The sequence below is a fragment of the Eleutherodactylus coqui genome, chromosome 13, assembly GCF_035609145.1.
Source record: "Eleutherodactylus coqui strain aEleCoq1 chromosome 13, aEleCoq1.hap1, whole genome shotgun sequence".
NCBI classification, from domain to species: Eukaryota; Metazoa; Chordata; class Amphibia; order Anura; family Eleutherodactylidae; genus Eleutherodactylus; species Eleutherodactylus coqui.
In genome coordinates, this window is record NC_089849.1 from 20,563,122 (window position 1) to 20,586,495 (window position 23,374).

Here is a 23,374-nt window from a genome sequence, read left to right on the forward strand (position 1 = left end):
GAGGGAAGTCTGGTGATGTCTGAGGTGTATGACCCTGACCATCGTAAGGGGAGAAGCCAGCAGGGTCGCCAAAGCCAGAATTTGGGGAGCCGAGGGCCTTGACCAGCTGCCTTCCAAATTAATTGAGCTGGGACCCCAGAATGGGTACCTTCTGGCTGGCAGCATTGATGACAGTACCCCTACTTCGTAGTATTAATGGAGGCATTCCGGCTGGCATTGTTTATGAGGATACTCCAGCTGGCCCCATCCATGAGGGCATTCCGCTGGCGCTATTTTTTGGGATACTTACTCCACTTGGTAGTATTCATACTGGAGATATACATAGCAGTTGGCACTACTGAATGGGGCATGCCCAGATGGATGTATGCATGTGGACATTCCAGCTGGCACCATTTATTTAGGCACTCTTCTAGTATGAATGAGGTGATTCTGCTTGGCATTATTTACTATGAGCGGCAGTATTTATGGGCATACGGTACTTAAGCTGGCACCATTTATGGGGGTACTCTAGTACAGATTAGGCCATTCTAGCTGCCTCATGTTTCTGGGCACTCTACTTTGTAGTATTAATAAGCCCATGCTGGCTGGCACTATGTACGGGGGCATTAAACTTGGTAGCATTACTGGGGGCTCTCTGCTGGCACTATGGGGTACTACACTTGGTATTATTACTGGGGGCTCTCTGCTGGCACTATGGGGTACTACACTTGGTATTATTACTGGGGGCTCTCTGCTGGCACTATGGGGTACTACACTTGGTATTATTACTGGGGGCTCTCTGCTGGCACTATGGGGTACTACACTTGGTATTATTACTGGGGGCTCTCTGCTGGCACTATGGGGTACTACACTTGGTAGTATTACTGAGGGCTCTCTGCTGGCACTATGGGGTACTACACTTGGTAGTATTACTGGGGGCTCTCTGCTGGCACTATGGGGTACTACACTTGGTATTATTACTGGGGGCTCTCTGCTGGCACTATGGGGTACTACACTTGGTAGTATTACTGGGGGCTCTCTGCTGGCACTATGGGGTACTACACTTGGTAGTATTACTGGGGGCTCTCTGCTGGCACTATGGGGTACTACACTTGGTAGTATTACTGGGGGCTCTCTGCTGGCACTATGGGGTACTACACTTGGTAGTATTACTGGGGGTTCTCTGCTGGCACTATTGGGTATTACACTTGGTAGTATTACTGGGGGCTCTCTGCTGGCACTATGGAGTACTACACTTGGTAGTATTACTGAGGGCTCTCTGCTGGCACTATGGGGTACTACACTTGGTAGTATTACTGGGGGCTCTCTGCTGGCACTATTGGGTACTACACTTGGTAGTATTACTGGGGGCTCTCTGCTGGCACTATGGGGTACTACACTTGGTAGTATTACTGGGGGCTCTCTGCTGGCACTATGGGGTACTACACTTGGTAGTATTACTAGGGACTATCCACTCCTTTCCCCGTGTGTTCTTCTTCTGACTCGGATGATGTATTGGGTCCCTGACTTTCGGCCGCCCTCTCCCCGTCCTTGCTCAGGGTCCCTCCGCAGTGACACCCGCCTGGCACGTGAAGGTCACCTGCTGCCCCTTTAACAAAGCCGGGTCAAGGGCGGGAATACATGACGCAAGTAGGGAACGTCACCCGTGACGTCTCGGCCTCTGATTGGTGGCCGCGCGGGCTGCACTGCACTCTGGTCGGACGTCCGTGTCACTTTGCGTCTGGCGGGCGGAGGGATCGTATCACCGGCATCATGAAGATCTGGGCCTCGGAACATGTGTTCGAGTGAGTATCGGGGGGCTCATCCGTCTGTACGGGGGATTATCGTGTCTCATAGTCTCCTGATGGAATGTTCCAGAACAAGGTTGGATAAGCGGCGGTTTAATGGGACTACAAATCCCAGAATGCCCAACGAGCCCTATTCTACCTTTTACAATCGGATTATAGATGCAAGGCATGCTGGGAGTTGTAGTTTTATTCCCTGAGCGATCACAGCTCCCCTGAACTGTGATCTAAGGCAAAAGACATCCTGGGTTGGAGTTCTATAACAGGATGGCGGTTCCATCCTCATACAAGGTGCAACAGGAGTACAGACTGATCGCCTGTGGTGACCACACGATCGCGGATGCAGATGACCGCTTTAGGGGTGCCATTCTCAGAAACGTTCGCTGCTGTCCGTGACAACCAATCAGATTCCACTTTCCTAAAGCACCCACGTATGTATTATGGATGCAAAATGAGGGCCAAAATCGTTTAGCGTGTCACCAGCTCTAAAACTACAACTCCCAGCATGCCCCAGACCTGGAGACACTACATTGCCCTGCACGGGTCTGTAGAAGTAACGGGCTGCCATAATGACTGGTGATGAAGGCCGTGATGACCTCCCCTCACCTTGGCTGATAACAGAGAACAACATTTGCATTAATCTACTCTTAAAATGTTGGTTATTCTCTAGCGCAGGTACGTTTTACGAAGCCTCGTCGCTGTTTCTCATCCACTTAGATGCGACCTCTCTGCTCTCCTTACTAATTATGTTATTTCCCCGTGCAATAATAATTCTTCAGCTAGATCTCTGCCCTGTGCCATTCCTCTGTTGCTCCTCCTGGAAACATATAAGCAGGGTGTGACAGGGGCCTTCCTCCATGGAAGCCCTTTCAAACCCCTAGCTTCCGGTGGTGACAAGATACAATAATATCGCAGGTTTCACCATGCTCCTTGTCAGTAGGTCCGTCCTCGCGTACCCGAGACTGAGATCCCGTTCACAAAGAGGATGGTTAACGCCACACACATTTCCAAGAGGAACAACAGAGGAACATCTCCAGAATTATCATTCCATGGGGAAGTCTTTACTCTCAGACTAGTCAGCAGAGCTGATGGGTCACATAATCCTATAACCAGCTACACTCCACCGTGGCATGCTGGGACTTGCGGTTCGCTAGGACTCGTCTGGCTGCTTCTTTTAATTACACACCGCTGTGAGAGCTTTCTTAATGACTCGTTAGTCTTTGTAGTTTGATAGTCTTGTTCTAGTGACAAATGTATAATCGTCTTTAGACATTCCTCGACTTCCACCCAACCGCTCAGTCCGCGTTGGCACGTGCGGCGCCGCCGGTGGGTAAATGTCTGGTGAATGAGATGGTGGGTTATCAGACAGGTCTCATCAGTGAGGACGGGCACCTCTTAAAGGGCCGCTTCTCCCAAAGTCCGGGGACCAAGTCAGGTGTCTCTGTTGCAGAGTACTACTGGCTGATAACAGGGAGTAATAGATTGCCTCGCACCTGTACAGTAGAATGGGGCGATGGTCTGACTTATCGTGCTTGAATGTTCCTCCCAAGCCGTTCGCACAGCGATGTGAAGGGACCGATGATCAGCTGACGAAGACGCAGTCACTTGCAATGGAGTATAAAAATGCGCACTGCTCAGCGGTCATCTCGCCGCGGGGACAAGCGACGATATTGGTGATCGCCTGTCCCCGTTAGACGATTCTCGGCCCGTGTAACAGAAAATGAAATGGGCTCTGATATTGTGGGATTTTTCTGCGGGTCCCACAGGGACGGCTGCTGTTGAAGTCAATGGAAGCCGTCTGATCTGCGGCACAATCGTAGCTGACACTGCGGACGAGCCCCCGATCCACGGGAAAGCGGGAGATTATATAAAAAAAACCAAAAAACCTCCACTGCATATGTGCGGCGGTGCACCCACCCACATGACGACGCCCCGCCCACATCTGTAGTGGAGTGGATGTAGGGACCCGCACAGCGGCGCAGAGGATCCGGGCGGTCAGTACTGTCCTCTCGCCGCGGGCTCCACCTGTGTGCAGCCGGCCCGTAGTGATGTGTAATACGCACCACAATAGCACACGTTTCGTTATACCTCATGTTTATGAATTCCGTGTCTGCCGGCAGAGCCGCTTACGGCTGTGATTTCGCTACACATGACCGTATATCTTGCACGCAGTTTGACTTTTGTCTTTTTTTTTAATTCCCCGCTCTGTTTCCTAGCGGCGTTGTATATGGATCGGCGCCTGTAAACAATGTATTGCGCATGCAGGGCGTCACATACGCTGCCTTTACAAATGTATAGGGGTCGCGGTGCGTCGGGAGGTAGAGCGTGCGGCGGTGTGTTTCTCGTGCATGGATCCGTGAAAGCCCATTAACTCCATTCACCACGTATCCCGCGGCCGTGCAGCGAACACGTAATACGCGGCGGAGAGCGCCAGGGGTCACGAGCCCTAACGCACGCCATCCGCCGGTGCCTGAGCCCGCAGGTAACATAGATCTTGCCTTACATACATGAAGCGCAGGGCGGCCGCCATCGCAGGACTCCAGGCCCCCTCAGTCAGGTCGGTGTCGCCTTTATAAATGCCATCTTACTTGCAGACGGTCTCACACCCCGGATTGCCGCCGTTGTATCCAGCAGGCTGACTGCACTGTATGGGGAGGGGGGCAGCCATGTTGGTGGCAGTGATGGGCCGGCATGCGGTTCCCATTAGCACTGGAATGTTCCAGGGTCGGGGGTTGGGCTGCGGGGACGGCCGTCTTCCTCTCTATCACGCTTCTTTCCATTACAGCACACATGCCGGCTCTGTGTAACATGAGGAAGGATATAGTACCTGCTACAGGGCGGCAATGCAGGAGCGGGCCGGCTCCACACTCTCTTATGAAAGTCATCTTATAGTAAATCTGCCTGTTGCCCATAGCAACCAATCACAGTGCAGCTTTCATTTTACCTCAGGAGTATAAGAAATAGCAACCAATCACAGCGCAGCTTTTATTTTACCTCAGCAGTATGAGAGATGAAAGCTGTGCTGTGATTGGTTGCTAGGGGCAACAGGCAGATTTTCTATAAGACAGCTTTCATTAGAGTGTGGAGCCGGCCTTCTTATCTCTTGCCAATCATTACTGTGTCATATGACTTAGTCTGTTATGTGTGCTGTTGCTCCCTGTCATCAGCCATTATAATTGGAAATTAACTAAAAATGTGAGCGTGGAGAGATTTTACTTCAGACTCATTGTGATCTATTATAGGACTGTGCAGCCTTTCTAGTCTGAAGTGGCTGATAACAGAGAAGAATAGCCTGCTCTGATACAACTCCTCGGACGTGACCTGTATTATGCCGTTCAGCTAGCGGCGGTCTTCTGGTAGCCGCAGCCATAAGGCCCCGTTGTCGGCTCACATGTGGTTTCTACATCCTGTAACCCCGCAGTTCCCGTGTCGCACAGGAAGCGCCGCCGCTTCATGCTCTCTTATCTCACCGGTGACTAATCTGATGGAACGGCCCGAAGGGGCTTATAGACTGATAATTGTTCAAAAAGAGCGAAAGCGAATAATAATAGTTCAGCCTAAGGCCTCATGTCCACGGGCAAAATATGATTTAAGATCCGCAGCGGATCTCCCGCATGCGGATCCGCACCCCATAGGGATGCATTGACCACCCGCGGGGTAGATAAATACCCGCGGATGGTCAATAAAAGGGATTTTTTTTAAAATGGAGCATGAAAAAATCTGGACCATGCTCCATTTTCGTGCGGGTCTCCCGCGGGGACGGCTCCCGCGGGCTTCTATTGAAGCCTATGGAAGCCGTCTGGATCCGCGGGAGACCTAAAATAGGAATTTAAAAGTATTTACCCATCCGGAGCGGGCCGGGAAGGTCTTCTCTTCCTCACGGCCGGATCTTTCTTGCTTCGGCTCGGCGGATGTGCCCGGCGCATGCGCGTGGCACGTCGGCGACGTGCCGCCGGCGTGAGGAATTCATCCGCCGGCCGAAAAAGAAGATCCGGCCGTGAGGAACAGCTGACCTTCCCCGCCCGCTACGGATGGTAAATACTTTTAAATTCTTATTTTCAGCGCTCATGTCCGCGGGGCAGGAGGGACCCGCTGCAGATTCTACATGTAGAATCCGTAGCGGGCCTGATTTTCCCCGTGGACATGAGGCCTAAACGCGAGCCAATGGCGAACGGGAATCCGCTTGTCATTAATTTTGTGCAGGCCTGAACATCCCCGTTTTCTCGTTGAGTGGAACCGGCGCTCATTTAGTCACTTATACAGTGAATGTGGAAGGCCTAACGATTGTCGTCTGAACGAGCCAACGATGTGTCTGCCTGTAAACGGGCGTCACGAGAGCGAATGCGGTAGCGGGGACATCGCTCGCTTGTTCAAATGAGAATCGACTTGTCTTAAAGGACTCTTTAAAGGAGTCGTCCAGGAAGCCTGAAGACCGACACGGCCTCGCGATGTCGGGATAAATGGAGTAGTCGCACGCGTGCGGTTGGCGCTCCACTCATTTTAATGGGGCTGATGAAAATACCTGAGTGCCCGCTGCTCGGCTGTCTCTGGCACCCGCGCCCCCGGGGTAACAGGCTGTTTGGCCTAATTCAGCCCCAGTGTGTTCTTTTCTACCCCACAAAATTGCGTAACCGCGTGGGCATTGGATGTGCACTAAAATCCAGCATGCTGAGGGGTTTTCTGCGCATTGTGAATCAAAGCAATGGTTCTATTTTCTGCGTATTGCGTGCGTAAACATGCCCGTGTGAAACCGCCCTTTCCCTTAAGACCTCCATTACCGACGCACTTTACGATGTGGACGGCCGCCAACTGGATTTTATTTGGCTTGCAGAGAACAGAACGTTCCTAAATATCTCTGTAATCCGGGCGGCTCCACCTCGTTCAGCGCGCAGCGGGCGGACCGGTTGGATCCGTAATTACCGTAGAGCGAGCGGACATGAAGAGACGGCTCTGCGTAATAAACCCTTATGGGGCTCCTGCGATCATGTGGCTCAGGCTGCTGTCAGAGGAGCGTATTGTAACTCCATAACTGGTTCATGTTTTGCGGATCGTAATATGGATATAAATATATGTATCCAGTCACATGACCTGTTTTTGGCCATTTTTGCCTCCATATTGGTATTTTTATTGAGCAAACACAAATCAGGGTTTGTCCTGTAGAAAATAAAACAAATGACGTCCAATGGAGATGAAATCCCGCTGGCGTGCGGCTGCCATGATATCTGTAAGATGGCGCTATTACTGATCTGTATTACGGGCGTCTGTAATGCCCTCATCTGATTCCAGGCTTAACGAGGGTTTACTACCAGAAAAGCTCATCAGCTGTGCACAGAATGGGATGAATGTATTATCGCTGGGGGGTTCGACTTCTGAGCCCCCCACGGACCATGAGAATGACCCACATACACGCCCTCTTCAGTCATGTCTACGGGGCCGGGGGTTGTAGTGGGGCACATCAATCCTCTCTCCATAGACGGTGAATGGAGCAGTGGCCACGTTCTCGCACTGCCGCTCCATTCGCTCAGGGATGCTGTTTTGATTCGGGGGGGTCTTCTGTTCCTACCCTTGCGATGGTTATTGGTGGGATAAGCCCTGTAAAGATGAAGACGTGATCGCTGGGATCTGCTGCTGGCAAGCACCCGGCCCGTTAAGGTCAATGGATGAGCGTATATGGTCACCCAGAACGAGAGATGCCGCCTACCTTGACTGCTGGGGGAGTCCAAGCTCTGTCTTGTGTATATGCCCATATCGGCCATACGGATGGGATTGTCCTGACTGATGCCTTAAGGCTATGGCTACACAGTGACTGTGGCCACAGCAAAAATTGGTAGTATCCCCCTGCTACAGGGCAACCCAATGTACATACAGGTGGCCGCATTGCAGCCCACTAGTTACCATGACCGTACAACTACGAGAAATGCAGCGTCCTTTACATTAGATTGCAGTGTAGCGGTAGCACACTCTCCGGCTGCGTAACGTGTGTCGCTGTCAGTCGTCTTGCAGCCCTACTCTGCCTCTGCCATCTGTCTGCTTCCTGACCGTATACCATAATTGCAGCTCATTGTCTCCGGAGTTTTCGGATGAAGTAGAATCAGTAACGTTCTTCTTTTGTATTCTAGCCACCCCTGGGAAACTGTTACAACAGCCGCCATGCAGAAATACCCTAACCCCATGAACCCTAACGTGGTTGGCGTGGACGTCCTCAACAGACACGTGGACAACGGCGGCAAACTGCACAGTCACCGGCTGCTCAGCACGGAGTGGGGCATGCCCAGCCTAGTCAAATCCGTAAGTGTCCTGAGAGTGTTCGCGTACGCTGACGCGTGGTGCACCCGGAATATTGGGACCTTTACCTGGACTGTCCCAGCAGAGAGCGTCCATTGTCACTGCGGAGGTCGGAGTGTTTGAGCTCGGCCGGGCACTTTGAGATGATGGCCGCTCCTGTCTCTGTGCAGACTAAACAATTACTTTTGGGGTTCTTTTGTAGATTATTGGGGCATCAAGGACGAAGACCTATATCCAGGAGCACTCGGTGGTGGACCCTGCGACGAAGACGATGGAACTGAAGTCCTCTAATGTAAGTGAGCTGCCGAGTCCAGGGGTCATTTGGAGACGGGTTTAACCGGTGGCTCATAGCCGCCTAGCGGGTTCCTCCAGCCTGACTTGTGTTGTCTTCCCTCCACAGATCAGCTTCACACACATGATCTCTGTAGATGAGCGACTGATCTACAAGCCTCATCCTCAGGACACAATGAAGTAAGTCTGACCGTAAATACAGAAAATAGTGTTTGTGCAGCAAAAGTAGACCGAACGGAGAAACTTCAGAAAAGGGTACAATGCAGCTAAAGCCTCCCCGCACGGTGAAAGTTGTAGAATTGCAACCGCCATCGAGCTGCAGGTTAGATAATGTGTCTATAATTAGAGATGAGCAAATACACTCGTTTCGAGTAATTACTCGATGGAGCACCGCGATTTTCGAGTACTTCCGTACTCGGGTGAAAAGATGCGGGGGGAGGCGTGGCGGAGCGGGGGGTAGCAGCGGGGAACAGGGGGGAGCCCCCCCCCCCTCCCTGCTGCAAACACCCCCCCCCCCCCCCCCCCCCCCACTCACTCGCGGCGCCCCCCGAATCTTTTCACCCGAGTACGGAAGTACTCGAAAATCGCGGTGATCAGGCGAAAAAGGGGTGTGGCCGAGTAGGTTCGCTCATCTCTATCTATAATGTGTTCACTGGAGTGTGGCAGACCGATGAGAACTGTGTAATGGTAAGGCCGCTCCCATACTCGCCACTTATTACCAGAACAGGTACAACACCGCCTCCTATGAATTACATCACTGAAATCAATTGATCCTTTTCACACGTGGTATCTGACTAGATCACAATTAATCAGATCTCGCACAAAAACTCACTAACACCCTAACTGTGTAATACTTCATATCTCCTGCAGAGGCGCTGCAGGGAAAGTTAACACTTGTCGGCTTCCCATACAGATGATATCTGGTTGCTGGGGGTTGGAGCAACAAGAGTCACTGTGTCTGTGATTACTGTTGGGGGAACTTTCTACCACAACGGGGCTATATGAAGGGGGCAATCCCTTTAATGGTGGGTGGTGCTTTCACCCCTGTATAATCCTGTTTTGTGCTTTCAGAACGGTCCTGACCCAGGAAGCCATTATAACTGTGAAAGGAGTCAGTCTGAGCAGCTATTTGGAGGGAATGATGGCAAACACCATATCCAGCAATGCCAACAAGGTAAGTGGTGGTAATGACATGGCAGTACCCACATGGTTAGTTGGGTAGAATGCCACTCCGGCTGTGTTGGGGGAGAGATTTACCAAAGGTGACGCAATCTGCCTGTATCCTAGAGGCTCATTCATGTAGATCAAGATTGTAGCTGAATGGCGGTGTGTTTGGCAAACAGCTGACAGACGGGTAGTTGTAACCCGACAGACACAGCTTTTTATTCCTGCAGTGGCCTCTGCAGGGGAAATGTGGTACTACATGGTGGCAATTTAATGACTGATCCTCCATGTAATACATAGAAGGCTGAAGTCTGAGTGTGCGCAGCTTTACTTTCTTGTGGAGGGTTGCCTCAAGCAAGGGACCCCCTTCCATCTTATACGTGCCCTTATATAACATGTCGGCTGGGGTGGTATTTATTATACCTTTGGCACCTATATAGTCTTAGGATTGGTCGTGCGGTTTCCTTTGTTCCTACTAGTGTCTTCTCTTCCCTGAGCCTGTATTCCTTAGCGGGCCATGCGCCGTGGGAAATCCATTTCAAAATGACAGAAGTCTGTGTATTTAAAGCAACTCTCCGCTTTTGAGACTCGGTCCTATCCCAGGAGGGCGGTTGGTAGATTACCTGCAGTTGTTGGTCCCTGTTTCAGCCGTCAAGATGGCCAAAGCAATCTTCAGCCTTCCTAATCCCCGTAGTGCATTCGCAGTGTCAGGACTGCCAATATCTGCCCTCTGAGCGCGCTGCAGTGGGCAAATGGTTTGATAGAAAATAGTAGCGATTATTTTGGACGTCCGAAAAACGGGACCAGAAGCGGTGGACGGCCGGCAGAGACGAGCGAGTGCCAGTAATATATCTCCAACCCCTCCGGTTCTCTGACATAATTTTGTCCTGGCACTGGAGGGTCGTTGTTAAGCTTGGATGCCGCCAGCATTCACCCGGATCACACACAATGGGGCGCGTGCGGAATATCCGACACTAAGGATTAAGCTGCAAGAAGTGACGTCAATTTTCGTTCAGTTTCTGCAGGCACAAAAATCAACTGACCATCGGCCTATTTATTGTGAATGGAGGCGGGCGGTCAGAGCGATCTCCGGCCCGGTCCGCCTCTGTTACTGAGTGATCCTCGCTCCTGTAGAGGAGCGACTATCGCTGGGATACATGTCTGCTGTTGAAGCTCCTGACTGATCCCATGTAAAGTACCTTCGCATACTCATGACCCATCCTCAATATCTCCTCTGTGTGGGTCTGTCTCTCGGAGCCCCAAACTATCATCTGTCTGTAGTGTCCACGGTGCCCAGATGACCGCTGCGGCCACTTTACTGCATATCGGACACAGCGCTGTACGTTTCATAGTGGTTGTGCGTGTTATTGCAGCTGAATCTTAGGCCACGTGACCGATGAATGTGACGCTGCAGGTATGGGAAGAGGTCATACTGCTCACCTGGGTGCCACGGCCCCTTCAGTCACGTGACCTTAAGCAGTGGCGGATCCCCAATGATGTGATCTGTTAGGATAGCTCATCAATATTGGAGTCCTGGAAAACCACTTTAATACATTTTTGTAAAGGCTACATTTACATCTGCGTTTTGCCTTTTAATCATAATTCTGTTTTTCTGTTCCGTCTTCTGAGCAGAGAAATGGAATTAAAACCCAAACAGAATTAATTTTTAGTCATCATTGATTTCAATGGGTCTCTAAAAAACTGAAAAAAATGCTGAGCTTTCATTTTTTTTTTTTTTTGCTGCACTATTTTCTCAGTTGAGGAGAATGGGAAGTAAATAGAAAGATTTCATTGTTTCTGGGTAATGCAGGGACATCATCATAATCATCCTGCTCTTCTACTTGCAGGGCCGGGATGCCATGGAATGGGTCATCAACAAACTAAACACCGAACTAGAGGATCTGAAAGCGACAACCAGAGGCGGCATCAGGACGACCATGGCAGCGGCGGCCTCTGTAGAAGAATGACCCACGTCGTCACCATCATCATCATCACTAGGTGTTTCTATGGAAAGGCGGCGGCGTCTCTCCCGTCTATTTATTCTTATTTAAGAATGTATCTTTATTAAGTAGGATTTTTTTCAAATTGAAGCTTGGCGAGAAGTGGGAACAAGAAAAGTCGTGGACCAGGCCGTTACATGACCTCAGCCGCTGCGGGGCCTCTTGCCAATAAAGCCGTTTTCTAGAGTCAGCGCAGTTGTGATATTATGGTACCAGCTTCATGGCCATTATTGGACCAACCAGCACGGAAGCCTCATATCGCGCACTCGTACTTGGCAGACTCCAAAATAACGCTCTTGTTTTTGCTTTTCCGGACACACGAGCCTCGTGTCACTGGAACTGGCAATATCGCCGAAGCAATGACTAATACAGATGTTACAGAGCTGAGTTTGTCGCTTCGTACAAGCCTTCCTAAAACCACTTGCTGCGCGGTCTTTACTCTGCGTTGTCATTAACACGTGTTACGGCCTCTAACTAGGTGAACGACAAATTCAGCTCTGCTACATCTGTTGTTGCTGTTTGTACTTTCAGTATTGCATTGCACTGCATCCTGGAAAATATTACAAGATGTGTCCCTCTATACAGCGGCCATGATGTCGGAGATCCATGAAGACCGGCGCCAAAAAATAACGCTAAGGGATTGTATGAAAACGTGGAACTTTGTGGGTGATCTGTGAAGAAGAAACTGTTTTACTTGAATTGTGTTTGTCAGGTTACATAAGATTTGCAACGCGAACGTCTTGATTAATGATGCTTGTTCACATCGGGGCTTCTGGGTTCCGCTTTCCTGCTCTATGGGCACGCGAAAACGGCAGCCGCTGGCTGAACAGTCTTATGATGGACCTGGACGGCACCGAATGGACTCCATTGACTATAATGTGGTCTTTTCCGTTTCCAACCGCCAACATCTTACAGGATGAGATGGTTCCGCAGCAGCGTCTTGTCATCCTGCTTTTTTTTTTTATTTTTAAATGAAATTTAGCGACTGCGTTTAGGGCGGAATCTCAGGCGCCAATGTGAACAGGCGCCAAGCTAAAGAGAATCCTGAGGTACGATTTCTGGGGGGGGCCGGGGTCACATTCGTGCACTAATGAACCACAACGTAACCCACCATGTGCAGCGATTACGGTGGGGGGTTAATAGCTAAACAAGTTCTCAGAATTGGGATTTATGTAAAATACCCAATTAAATTTAATTGGGTTACTCCAGTCACAAACATTGATGGCAAAGGTATGAGCTCCACTTTGTTACACAAGTTCATAATTTACTCGCTGGCGAAACGGCGATCGTAAAACGTTTCGTTGATATGAAACAATATGGCTGCTGAGGCTTCAGACAGCTAAAAGAAAACCCAGCCGATGCCGGTTGAGAAATTGCCTGAAATTTGTGTATTACCATAATTTGGCTGTGTTTAGTATAAATAATCGCCAAAGTGCTGCGCACAAACCTTTTCTGGTGTAACGTGTATTCAATGTGTGGACTACATGGCAGCCATTTTGTATCTGTCTCTGTGATATGGATTAAACGTTGAGACAAAATGGCTGCCGCTGCCTCCGCAGGTTTCCTGCCCATAGTGACCTATCGGAGTGCAGCTTTTCATATCTTACGAGGCTGGTTGCTGTGGTAGATCAGATGGGTTTGATAGATGAGGCCCAATATATTTGGTTTAGTTACGTGAAACATTTTGGTCGGCTCAAGTCTTTTTCTTAGGCTGGGTAAATGTGAAGTTCTGGTTTTTTTTAAAATCGGTGGTCTTGAGCAGCTGTTGTGGGACTACAACTCCCAGCATGCCCTAGCACGGCGGTTCACCCACAGGTTCGAGATCACCAGCTTTGGGAAATAACACAATTTAGTGTTTGCTCGCATGGGAGGGCTGTAACCTGGCCTTACCTGTACAGACTGACGGCTTTTGTACGTCTAGCACTCCTGAGTTTATTTTTATATTAACGTTGTTCATGTAATGTCACATCAACAAGAAAATGTCAGTAAAAACTGGAAACGAAAAGCGCCGTGTTTTGTCTTTATTCCAAACAAAATGGTTGGATTATGTAACGTGGCAGGGTGCGTGGAAAGATCAGTTTAAAGGGCCACTCTGGAGAAAACAGGTTTTTCCATCCCTGCTCCCCCCTCACCCGATTGGCTGTCACACTCTGGAGGTCTCCTCTGTGTATTGCAGCCACTTCCATGCAGTGCAGCCCCCTGTCTGATGCTTATCAGGCAGCATCTTGAGGTTGAGTTCTTTTTACTTGTTTCACATCTATCCCATGATGCATTAACTGAGGCCATACCATTTTTTTGCCTGCTGGGGGAGACAGTTATCATCCTTGCCTTTTTTTTTTTTATATATATATATATTCACCTACAGGCCATAAATATACAGTCAGGAGGATGAGCTGTGATCTCCTCTATTATACCTGTGTGATCATCACCAGTAACTGTGATAAGTGCCTGTGTCCCACTGCAGGCAGTTTCTGTGGTAGATCCATGTAACAACATCACACAAACTGAGAAACTGACTAGTTTTAGACCACATAACCCAAGCAGATCTGGTCAGAATTGAGATCACATGACCGTCTGAGGAAAAAGAGGCTGGAAGTTATAGACTAGGATAACTAACCGAGGCGACACTAGTGGAGTCATTGCAAGACAAATCAACCAAGCAATAACACCAACTATTTAATTATTTTTTTCTTTTCTATCACAGAACTTTGCACCCTTGTTCATTACTAGAATGGATGTTTAAAAAAAAAATCTCAAATTTTCAGGCCCAAGCAGCCAAGTGTTCGCCTCTGTCGTGTGGCTGTATATCTTTTAGATAGACACCGTCTTGGATTTGGAGAGTCCTACACTAAGTGCAGGTCCCCACGAGACTCTTGTTTTAGTGAATAGTGTATCTGCCTCATCTCCCTTCCATGCCCTATTCCCATAGACCCTCTGATCTTTGCTTATCTGACACAATCCCAAATATAAGAATAGATCAAAGGGCGGATCGGATTGTATGCAGACCACATGATACTTTTTATTTTAGAACTTAGGGTACCCCCTACCACTTATGGTTACCGTTTTGTCAGTTTACTGGACTTTTTATAAACTGGCAGAAATCGGCATTCATGCCCCATAGAGTCAGGGGTTGGTCCTTGGAGGAAGAGCACTGCGGACTCCCAATAGTATCGGGTCTCAAGTATCTAGGAGTTCATATTTTTATGAGTAGTGGGGCTCTACTAGGTTAAATCTATATTTCTGATGGTTTTAACCTAAACAGAGCCGCACTGTTTCCGTTTCTTCAGGGTGTGAAGACTCAGTCTTAACAAAATGATTGTTCTACCCACATTTTTGTATCATCTGCAACATCTGGCCACGGGGGTTCATAAGGATTTCTCAATCAATGTCTACTTTCATATGAGATAAAGCCTAACGACTCTACAGCGCCCTAAGGAGTTGGTTTGCCGGACCTCAGGTTATATTACCTGGCGGGTCAGCTCCGGTATATTCATCATTGGCTCCCAGATCTCCCTCTCCAAACGCTGGATACCACTTAATGTAGTACTTTATCTGAAATCTCTCTGGACGGTGCGGGAAACGCCACATTATGTTATACCAGACAACTGCTTCCTATACATAAGCTGGTGCTGGGGTGTGGTGGGCATACAAGCAAATGGGGAGACTCCACTTGAGACCCCTCTATGGAACAATAGCTCCCTTCCACATCTACATATGCCCAATACATGGCGTTATGCCCCTAGATCATGTATATGTTGGGGGTATATTAGGCAGCAATACTATCAAATCCCTAGAGACGGTAGATATCTGCAGCGGAGACCTGCAGTTCGGGCACAATTCTCTGACCCTCATCAAGCATTTTCATCCTACCCCCTAATAGGGATTTTAGAGCCACGGGGTCCTGGGGGTTTGACCTTGGTGGTATACATCCATTTCATACTATCTAAAATTACCTGGGTTCCACTGACTATTTTGGATAGATGGAAGGCAATTGCCCCCTCTGTCAGAGGAGGATTGGCATACAGCCATGGCATCCTACACATGAGCATTACCGGCAGCCAATAATAAATGATACCATTGTACATACTACATCAAAACTATTGGAGTCCTAAGACGGTTTAAAATGGAAAGAATCCCAACTACGTAATGCCATATTGGCCCTCTACTAATTTCATACACTTGATGTGGTATTGCCCATTGATACGCTCCTTTTGGGTAGAGGTTACGGCCTTTCTCAGTGGTCTTCTTGATAAACCGATCCCTTGTACCCCTGAAATATGTCTACTTGGTTTGATAGATGAAGAATTATGGCAGCATCATGTACGCATTTTTCCGTGCGATGTGCCGTCCCTTGCTCGTAAGTCAATAGCATTGAGATGGAGGGATAGACGGCCGCCGTCGGATCACTCAGTGGTGTAACCTGGTGAATGCTTACCTCCCCTATGAGAAAGTTGTAAAGAAGAATAGAAAATGCCCAGAAAAGTTTCAAAAAGTCTGGGATGTATGGTGGAACTGTCTGACCACAACGTGCACTCCAATATTCGCTCGCTCCGATGAGAGCCGCCCAGGATTAGGATTTGATGATTGAGTGCGATGAGGGTCCTGGTGAATTCGTATGTGACCAGAAGTTTCGTCTTACAGTTTTTGTTCTCCAGGAGCGTCATCTGTTCCCATCCGCTCGACAGCTGCAGGTGAGAAAGTTATCGACTAGAGATGAGCGAGCATACTCGGTAAGGCGATATACTCGAGAGCATCGCCTTTTTCGAGTACCTGCTTGCTCGTCCCTTGCTCGCTCGAGTACCTGCTTGCAGAGGGGATCGGGAGGGGGAGAGAGAGAGAAGGATCTCTCTCACTCTCCTCCCCGCTGCCCACGGCCCCCCGAATCTTCAGGGACGAGCCAGCAGGTACTCGAAAAAGGCGATGCTCTCTCTCGTATATCGCCTTCCCGTGTATGCTCGCTCATCTCTATTACCGACGTGGAAACGTTTGCCGTAAAGTTTATTTGTATTTTTATGTTTCAATAAAACAAGTTTAAAAAAAAGCAACAAAACTTCATAAAACCTCTAGAAATGTGTTGTTGTCAGAAGCAGCCTTCCAAAACATGAGATGACGTGGAATCCAATTACCTTTTTTTTGTTAATTAGGCAATTTAATAAAAGTGTGTTTGGGGGTGGAGGACCCCTTCATCAGATAAGTGGGGAGCGATACTGCGATCCAGAAAGGACACAAGGCAAGAGAAGATAGAACAACAATACAAAACATGGAAGAATCAGCGTGGGTGGGACACAGAATGTATCATTTATTGTACTGACCCTGACAGAATAATGAAAATGTCAGTAAAAGCACAGGAAAGATCATCATGATTCTGTGGGATCGGAGGGTCGCATAGGGATGGGAGTGAATGCACTGTGTCCGTGGTACACTTGTGGTTCTGAAAATATCATTGCTGTTGAGCTGGGACCTTCAAATACCCCATAATCCTGGTTATTCATTTTTTTTCCTTTATCCAATCTCAGTGGAGGGAAATCGTAGTTAGTAAGTCTGGAGAATGTGTATTGGAGGAGCAGGGAGACTATAAGATCTCCTGCAAATGGCTAATTTCGCTACCACCACAACAAAGGGATTCCTTACTGGACCCAAAAGGAGTAAATGGGATCAAAGACCCCTCCGGTACAGATGTGAAAGGCAGAGGAACAGATACTGATGCGCTATGCTTAGCAGAAAATACACTTAAACATCTGCCTAGATCCACTCTACTTTCCCCAGACCAGAAAGGTGGCAGATTGACACGCAAAGATGGGTGATGATCTACCAGCATCATTTCATCACAAACTGCACTTGCAGGTTTAGTCCGGCAATTGTTGGGGGAAGTGTGAGCACCAGTGACAGCCGCCAACACTGGTGTGATAGTAGGCAGACCGCTACAGTCATGTCAGAAAATGTGGCTCATGTATTTGCCCCAGAACACTGGCATCTATCCATATCTGTGCCCACTGCTTCATTTTACTAACAGCAATCAGAGATCTTAAAAATGGCTGAAAATAAAAATAAAAAAAAGTAATTAATCGTTGCCTTAGGCCGGTCTTGCACGGGCGGATTTGAATTGCAGAATCCATAGTTGGTGTCCGCAGCAAATAGCATGCATGGAAAGGAATGGAAAAATCACTTTTTCGTTCACGCTTGTGGAGACGAATGGCAATTTTCACAAGCAGAGAAAAACTTGCAGCATGTTCTATTTGCTGCAGACTCTGCACAGATGACCTCCATTGACATTGCGGATAGGCTGCGTACCCGTGTCATCGCCTAGCAACGGCACAGAAAATACAAATATTAAAGTTAAAAAAAAAAAATCAGTACTGCGCATGACTGATGGTGCGTGTCCACGGTCATCCGCAGTACAGAGAGAGAAGGTACGTGCGGTCGCCGGCCGCTGTCATAGCTGGATTCCGCTGCGGGATCACAACAATACTGAACATAAAAACTGTTGTGTGAATAAGCCCCAACACTGGATAACGGCTTGCAGTGCAATGATTTAAGAAAAACTGTTGCCCATAGCAACCAATCATTTTTTCCAGAGAACAGTAAAATATAAAAGCTGTGCTATGACTGGTTGCTATGGGCAACAGTGTTTCTTTTTAAGTTCTTACATCTTGTATTAATGATTGCATTCCTATCAATGTTATAAAATGCTAGTTATCAATAAAGATTTGAGTTTAAAAAAAAACAACTATACCGTGTGCCCCGGACGTTACGTCAGACGCTCGCAGCATCTAACATTGCTTCTTTTGATTGGTTATATATAACCGGCTCTTACACGCGATTGGCTAAAACGCAGTTAAGCCGTAATTGGTCCACCCGTCGCTGTGCTCTTCTGTGATTGGCTGCATACGGGCTGTCTCTCCTTTTCCGCTCGCATTCTCACGCTGACCTTCTGTCAGAGCTCTCGGTCAGTGAACGGCAGCAGTTATGGTGGCGTACTGGAGACAGGCCGGACTGAGGTAATGGCCGGCTCTCGGGTCAGTGCAGAGGACGGCAGCTCCGGCGGCCTCTGTGCGGGTCTGCTCGCCTTCTGCAGGCCGTGAGGTTTGCAGTTCGCTGCAGTCCCGCCTATTAGCCCTGCCTCAGGGATCGGGGGACACCCCACCTCACCTGAGCACTGTGTCTTCTTCTAGGTCATCACTAGTAATGGTATCTAGGGCTGCAGTCGCGCTGCGGTCCGTGATGATCACGTGATTGCTGCAGCTGCGGTCCGTGATGATCACGTGATTGCTGCAGCTGCGGTCCGTGATGATCATGTGATTGCTGCAGCTGCGGTCCGTGATGATCACGTGATTGCTGCAGCTGCGGTCCGTGATGATCACGTGATTGCTGCAGCCGCGGTCCGTGACGATCACGTGATTGCTGCAGCCGCGGTCCGTGACGATCACGTGATTGCTGCAGCCGCGGTCCGTGACGATCACGTGATTGCTGCAGCAGCATCATGGCGGTCAGGATGTGAGCGTTGCTGCCTGGAGAATGAGCGGTGACGCTGCAGCGGTAACCTGAGTTTCCGTCTATCACAACAACCACTGGGACCACTGCAGGGCTGCATCCTGGTGGCCGTGGGTAGGTAAGTATGTCTATTTTAACCCCTTCAGCGCTATTGAAGCTGGCTTGTCCAGTAACCAGACAGCCCCTCTAAAGCCCACAAGGATTGGTGTGATGCAGCACCGTCACACCAGGTGATCATCTTAAAAGGGGGTATTCCCTCCATTGTGTAGCATATCCACAGGACCTCTGGGGTCCTCACCTATCGGGAGACCGAGGGAGCAGATTCTCACCTGCCTTCTCCATACACCTTGAGGGAAAGGATTCTTAAAGAGGTGTTTCCTTCTGACAGTGATGGCAGATCACCAGGGTGCACTGTCACTTTATGATTGGTGGGGGTCCTACCTCTGGGACCACTACTGACCCCAAGAATAAAGGGGCCGCAGCGCGGCGACTTAACTGCATGTAACTGACCTATCCCGTTCACTTAAGGGGGGCGTGCCAAAGTATACGATAAGGAATAACTGATGGGTGGGGGTCTGACTGCTGGGACCTCCACCGTTCTTGAGAAGCTCCCTGCATAAATACATAGTGGAGGATGCCCATACACACTGTTCGGCCATTCACTTCAATGGAAGCAACAGAGTTTGACCATCTCCAGTGCTGCCGTTGATATGAATGGGACAACAGTGTATCTGCGTCATCTTCATTCATGCAGGGACTTTCAGGACCCCCACCTGTCCTCAGTATTGGTGGGGGTCCCAAGTGTCAGACCCTCACTGATCATAAACTTATCACCTACCCTGTGGATGGGAAATAACTCTATAACTTGGCACAATCCCTTTTGATGAGGCCGTGCTTCCATTCCCTGCCCAGTGGGATGCTTGAGATCTTTGGGGGTTCCAGAGACAAGACCACCTGCCACTAATCCTACAATGAAGGCATATCCTAGTGATGTAAGATGGGGGTGATTACATGGGGGTTCTGTGTACCATCATGTAACTTGGATTTGGACATGAGGGTCTTACAGCTTCTCTATCTCTTCACAGCTACATCCGCTATTCTCAGATCTGCGCCCAGGCGGTCAGAGCGGCCATGAAACCACAGTTCAAAGCAGAAGCTGACAAGTTGTCCGCCGCCAACGTGAAAATCGTCAAGCCGAAGAAAGAGTAAAATGGGTTAGTGCTGAGCGTGTCCTTACTGCTGGTCGGCGTTAGTCTTTGAGTCGTCATCCTGTGCACTTCTGGCTGATGGTTGTCATCCAGCTCTCCCAGACCCCCGAATGCCTCTATACACACCCACATTGCCATGTAACACCATTCAAGCGGCTTGGAAAGCGGAGTGACGACCTGTGTTGGTGCCGAGACCTGCATGTTCTCACATAGAGGTTGTTCTGCTCCTCGCTGTACCACAAACTCTTTCCAGTGACCCCGGAGTCTTTTGAGCGATAATCGTTGTCTAATTCCACTGACATAGTGCAGTATTCGTTATCCCGTCGCTCATCGCTGTCTTTGACAACAATGAGCCTTATCAGGGATTCACAGCGGATACTATTGTTTCAGCTGTATCCCGCTCACTGATGACAGGCTGGGTATGAAGAACAGAGCGGTCCAGCTGTATTCTTCATACCACGCTCGGTCGCATAACTGACGGACACTCTGAGCAGAGAAAAGCTGGATGCACAAGACAAGCGGGGACGCCCCACTTGTGTTCTGCATCCTCTGCTCGACTGCATAACAGCCGGGCGCTCAGAGTGGGGAACAGCTGGATGCAGAGGGCAAGTGGCCCCGCTTGTCTTCTGCATCCTCTGCTCGAAACTCATGGTGATCTCTCAGCGTTTGAGGGATCACCTTGTACTGTAAATGACACAACGATTAACGCTCAAAAGTTGCCCAAAAGACATCTTTTGAGTGATAATCGTTGTCTAAATGGGCCTTTACCTGCAGTCATTGTTCTGTTAGCTGTCTGTTCCGGGTCCTGTTTTTTGGCTGTCCAAGATGGCCAATGCAATTTTCATACTATCTAATCCTCCGCAGTGCGTGGTAGTGTTCAACTGACAATGCAATATTACCTGTGCTGTGATTGGCCAGTGCTGATCATTTTAGCAGCTCTCGCCAATCAGCAGTGCATAGTAGCTGCCGCAGTCTTCGACTGCCAAAAATGGGACCCAGAACGCCAGCAGATCACAGGGACAGCAAAAACTGCAGGTAATATACCACCGCCCTCAGTCCGGGACCACATTTTGTCCTGAATCAGGAAAATTTAAAAAAAAACCTTTAAATGATTTTGAGCTGTATAATCTATCTACCGGGTCATAGGAGCGGATATACTGTTTACCACTCAAAGGATGCATTCACATCCATAGCAAGTCGACACCAAAACCTGTGTTAACATGCGCACCATTTGATGTGAAATTTGGTGCAGATTTCACCCCGTCAATTGAATTTATATTAAACAGGTGAGATCTGCAAAACTGCACCAAAATCCACAGCAAATCCGCTACATGCAAACTCACTTTAAGGCTGCTTTTTTTTACATGGCTGAGAAGAACGCATGATATTTGTATGTTGAGACGCACTAATATGAGCCCCATTCTTTTGAATGGCGTTATATACATTAGTAAACCTGCGCTAATGTCTTGGAAAGATTGTTGTGATAGAACATGGACTGCAGGTGGCGCTAACACACCCATGTATGAAATCTGTTTGCAGGCTAGAACTTGTCATTTGTGTTCTCTTCAAATAAGCACATTGTAGAATTTCTTTCAACCCTGAACTAGTGGCTATAATGAACCCCGTAAATGACCCTACAGAGAGCCCGACTGGGCTGGCAGCAGGGCACCCACCTCCCATGACCCCTTTGTATGAATGCTGTGTCCTTAATCGCTCCCTCACAGGGGCTTATTTGTGCAGAGAATAGAATCCATAGACTTCAATGGGTTTGTTCACATTACCTTACTTTGCGCGTGCATTTCGGTCATACAAAAACTCAGCATGCTCTGCATAGAAGTCAATGGGGGGGTCCGCACATGCGTGCACAATATGCAAGGAAATGCGTGATGCGCTTTGTAATTCTATTGAAAAAATATCATATCTGGAACTAATTGGCCATTTCAAGCGAGGTGTCTTGTTTTCCGCAAGGGCAGAAAAAGTACAGTAAAATATACCCATACGCACGCAAAAAAGCAGCACTGAGGCGTGTGTATATGCCCCAAGTCATGGCTGCTTTGTGTAGTGCTGTACGCTCTCAGTACAGAGGCGAGGGGCTTAATTATTAGGACTTCTACACTGGCTGCCTTTGGGGTTGCTGTAACGTTCACTGACCGACAGAGCTTGTTGGTCGGCTCTCGCTTACTTTTATTTTACGTGGGCTGCAAAAATGTTTCTGCACCGACCCGCCAGTGCGCACTTGTTCCTCCGCTGACTCTTGTCCTTTTCTCATGGCCTGACAACTGGGCAAACTAATCTATATGTCCGATGATTGGGCTGTGTGAAAGGGCTTTACATTTTGGCCCCCTCTAAGAGGCTGTTGAGTGTTTTGGTGGAGTGCGGGGTCTGCATCTATTATCCATGCCCCATCTGCTTGAACACGGCCATGGCACGAGTCAGGATGTATCATGTGACGTTACTGCAAATATTATGAAGTGTAATCTCCGCTGTGTAACGACGTTCTCACAACCGCCTTGTTCTGTGCAGTGACTCTATTACTCTTCTCTTTCAGATCCTCGGCACCAGAAAGTCGCTGCTGAAGCGCCAAGATCCCCGGAGCCGCTTCCCGTCTGCGCTCACCCCTGGAACAGATCTAAGTTAAACTAACTAAATGCGTGAATAAAGTAGGCTGATTGTTTGTAAAGGTCTCCTGTCTGTCCACCTTCTTACTGTTTAGCAGGTTTGGATTTCTTGCAATCGTCGGGTCACAGCGAACATGACCACGTTCACTCATTGGGTTGTGATGTAGCATCATGTGACATGCGGCATAAAGCTTTAGGCTAAGGTTTGACAACTCGGGTCTGAAGATTCCAGTGTTAAGCCCCATTTACACGCAGATAATCGCTCAAAACTTGTCAAACTGACAGTTTTGAGCGATCATTTTGCATTAGCTACTAATGGGCAATCGGCCTAATAGTAGCTAACTTGCTTCATTTGCATGTATTTAGAGAACAGTGGATGGTCTGTTCTCTGACTACATCTTAACTGTTCTCCAGCAGAACAGCAGCTGAAAGAATGTTATCATGTTTGGAGAACTCAGCGTGCAGTCCCTCTTATCAGGGACAATGGATTTTAAGCTGAGCTGAACTTGGCGATGGCCGAAAAGTGCACGATG

The 23,374-nt window shown here is 48.8% G+C and overlaps 2 protein-coding genes across 2 annotated transcripts; both read left to right on the top strand.

Moving 5' to 3' along the window:
* The first annotated feature begins 1,676 nt into the window (after nt 1–1,676).
* Nucleotides 1,677–13,529, top strand: PRELID3B (PRELI domain containing 3B). The gene is made up of 6 exons (XM_066587978.1): nt 1,677–1,784; nt 7,904–8,072; nt 8,272–8,361; nt 8,470–8,540; nt 9,432–9,534; nt 11,372–13,529. Exons 1-6 carry the CDS (start codon nt 1,753–1,755, stop codon nt 11,489–11,491), a joined length of 585 nt encoding a protein of 194 aa, XP_066444075.1. The 5' UTR covers nt 1,677–1,752; the 3' UTR covers nt 11,492–13,529.
* Nucleotides 13,530–18,371: 4,842 nt separating this feature from the next.
* ATP5F1E (ATP synthase F1 subunit epsilon) lies at nt 18,372–22,903 on the top strand. Its single transcript, XM_066586419.1, has 3 exons — nt 18,372–18,522; nt 20,101–20,229; nt 22,772–22,903. The coding sequence occupies exons 1-2, from the start codon at nt 18,491–18,493 to the stop codon at nt 20,222–20,224; spliced, it is 156 nt and encodes a 51-aa protein (XP_066442516.1). The 5' UTR covers nt 18,372–18,490; the 3' UTR covers nt 20,225–20,229; nt 22,772–22,903.
* The last annotated feature ends 471 nt before the right edge of the window (nt 22,904–23,374 follow it).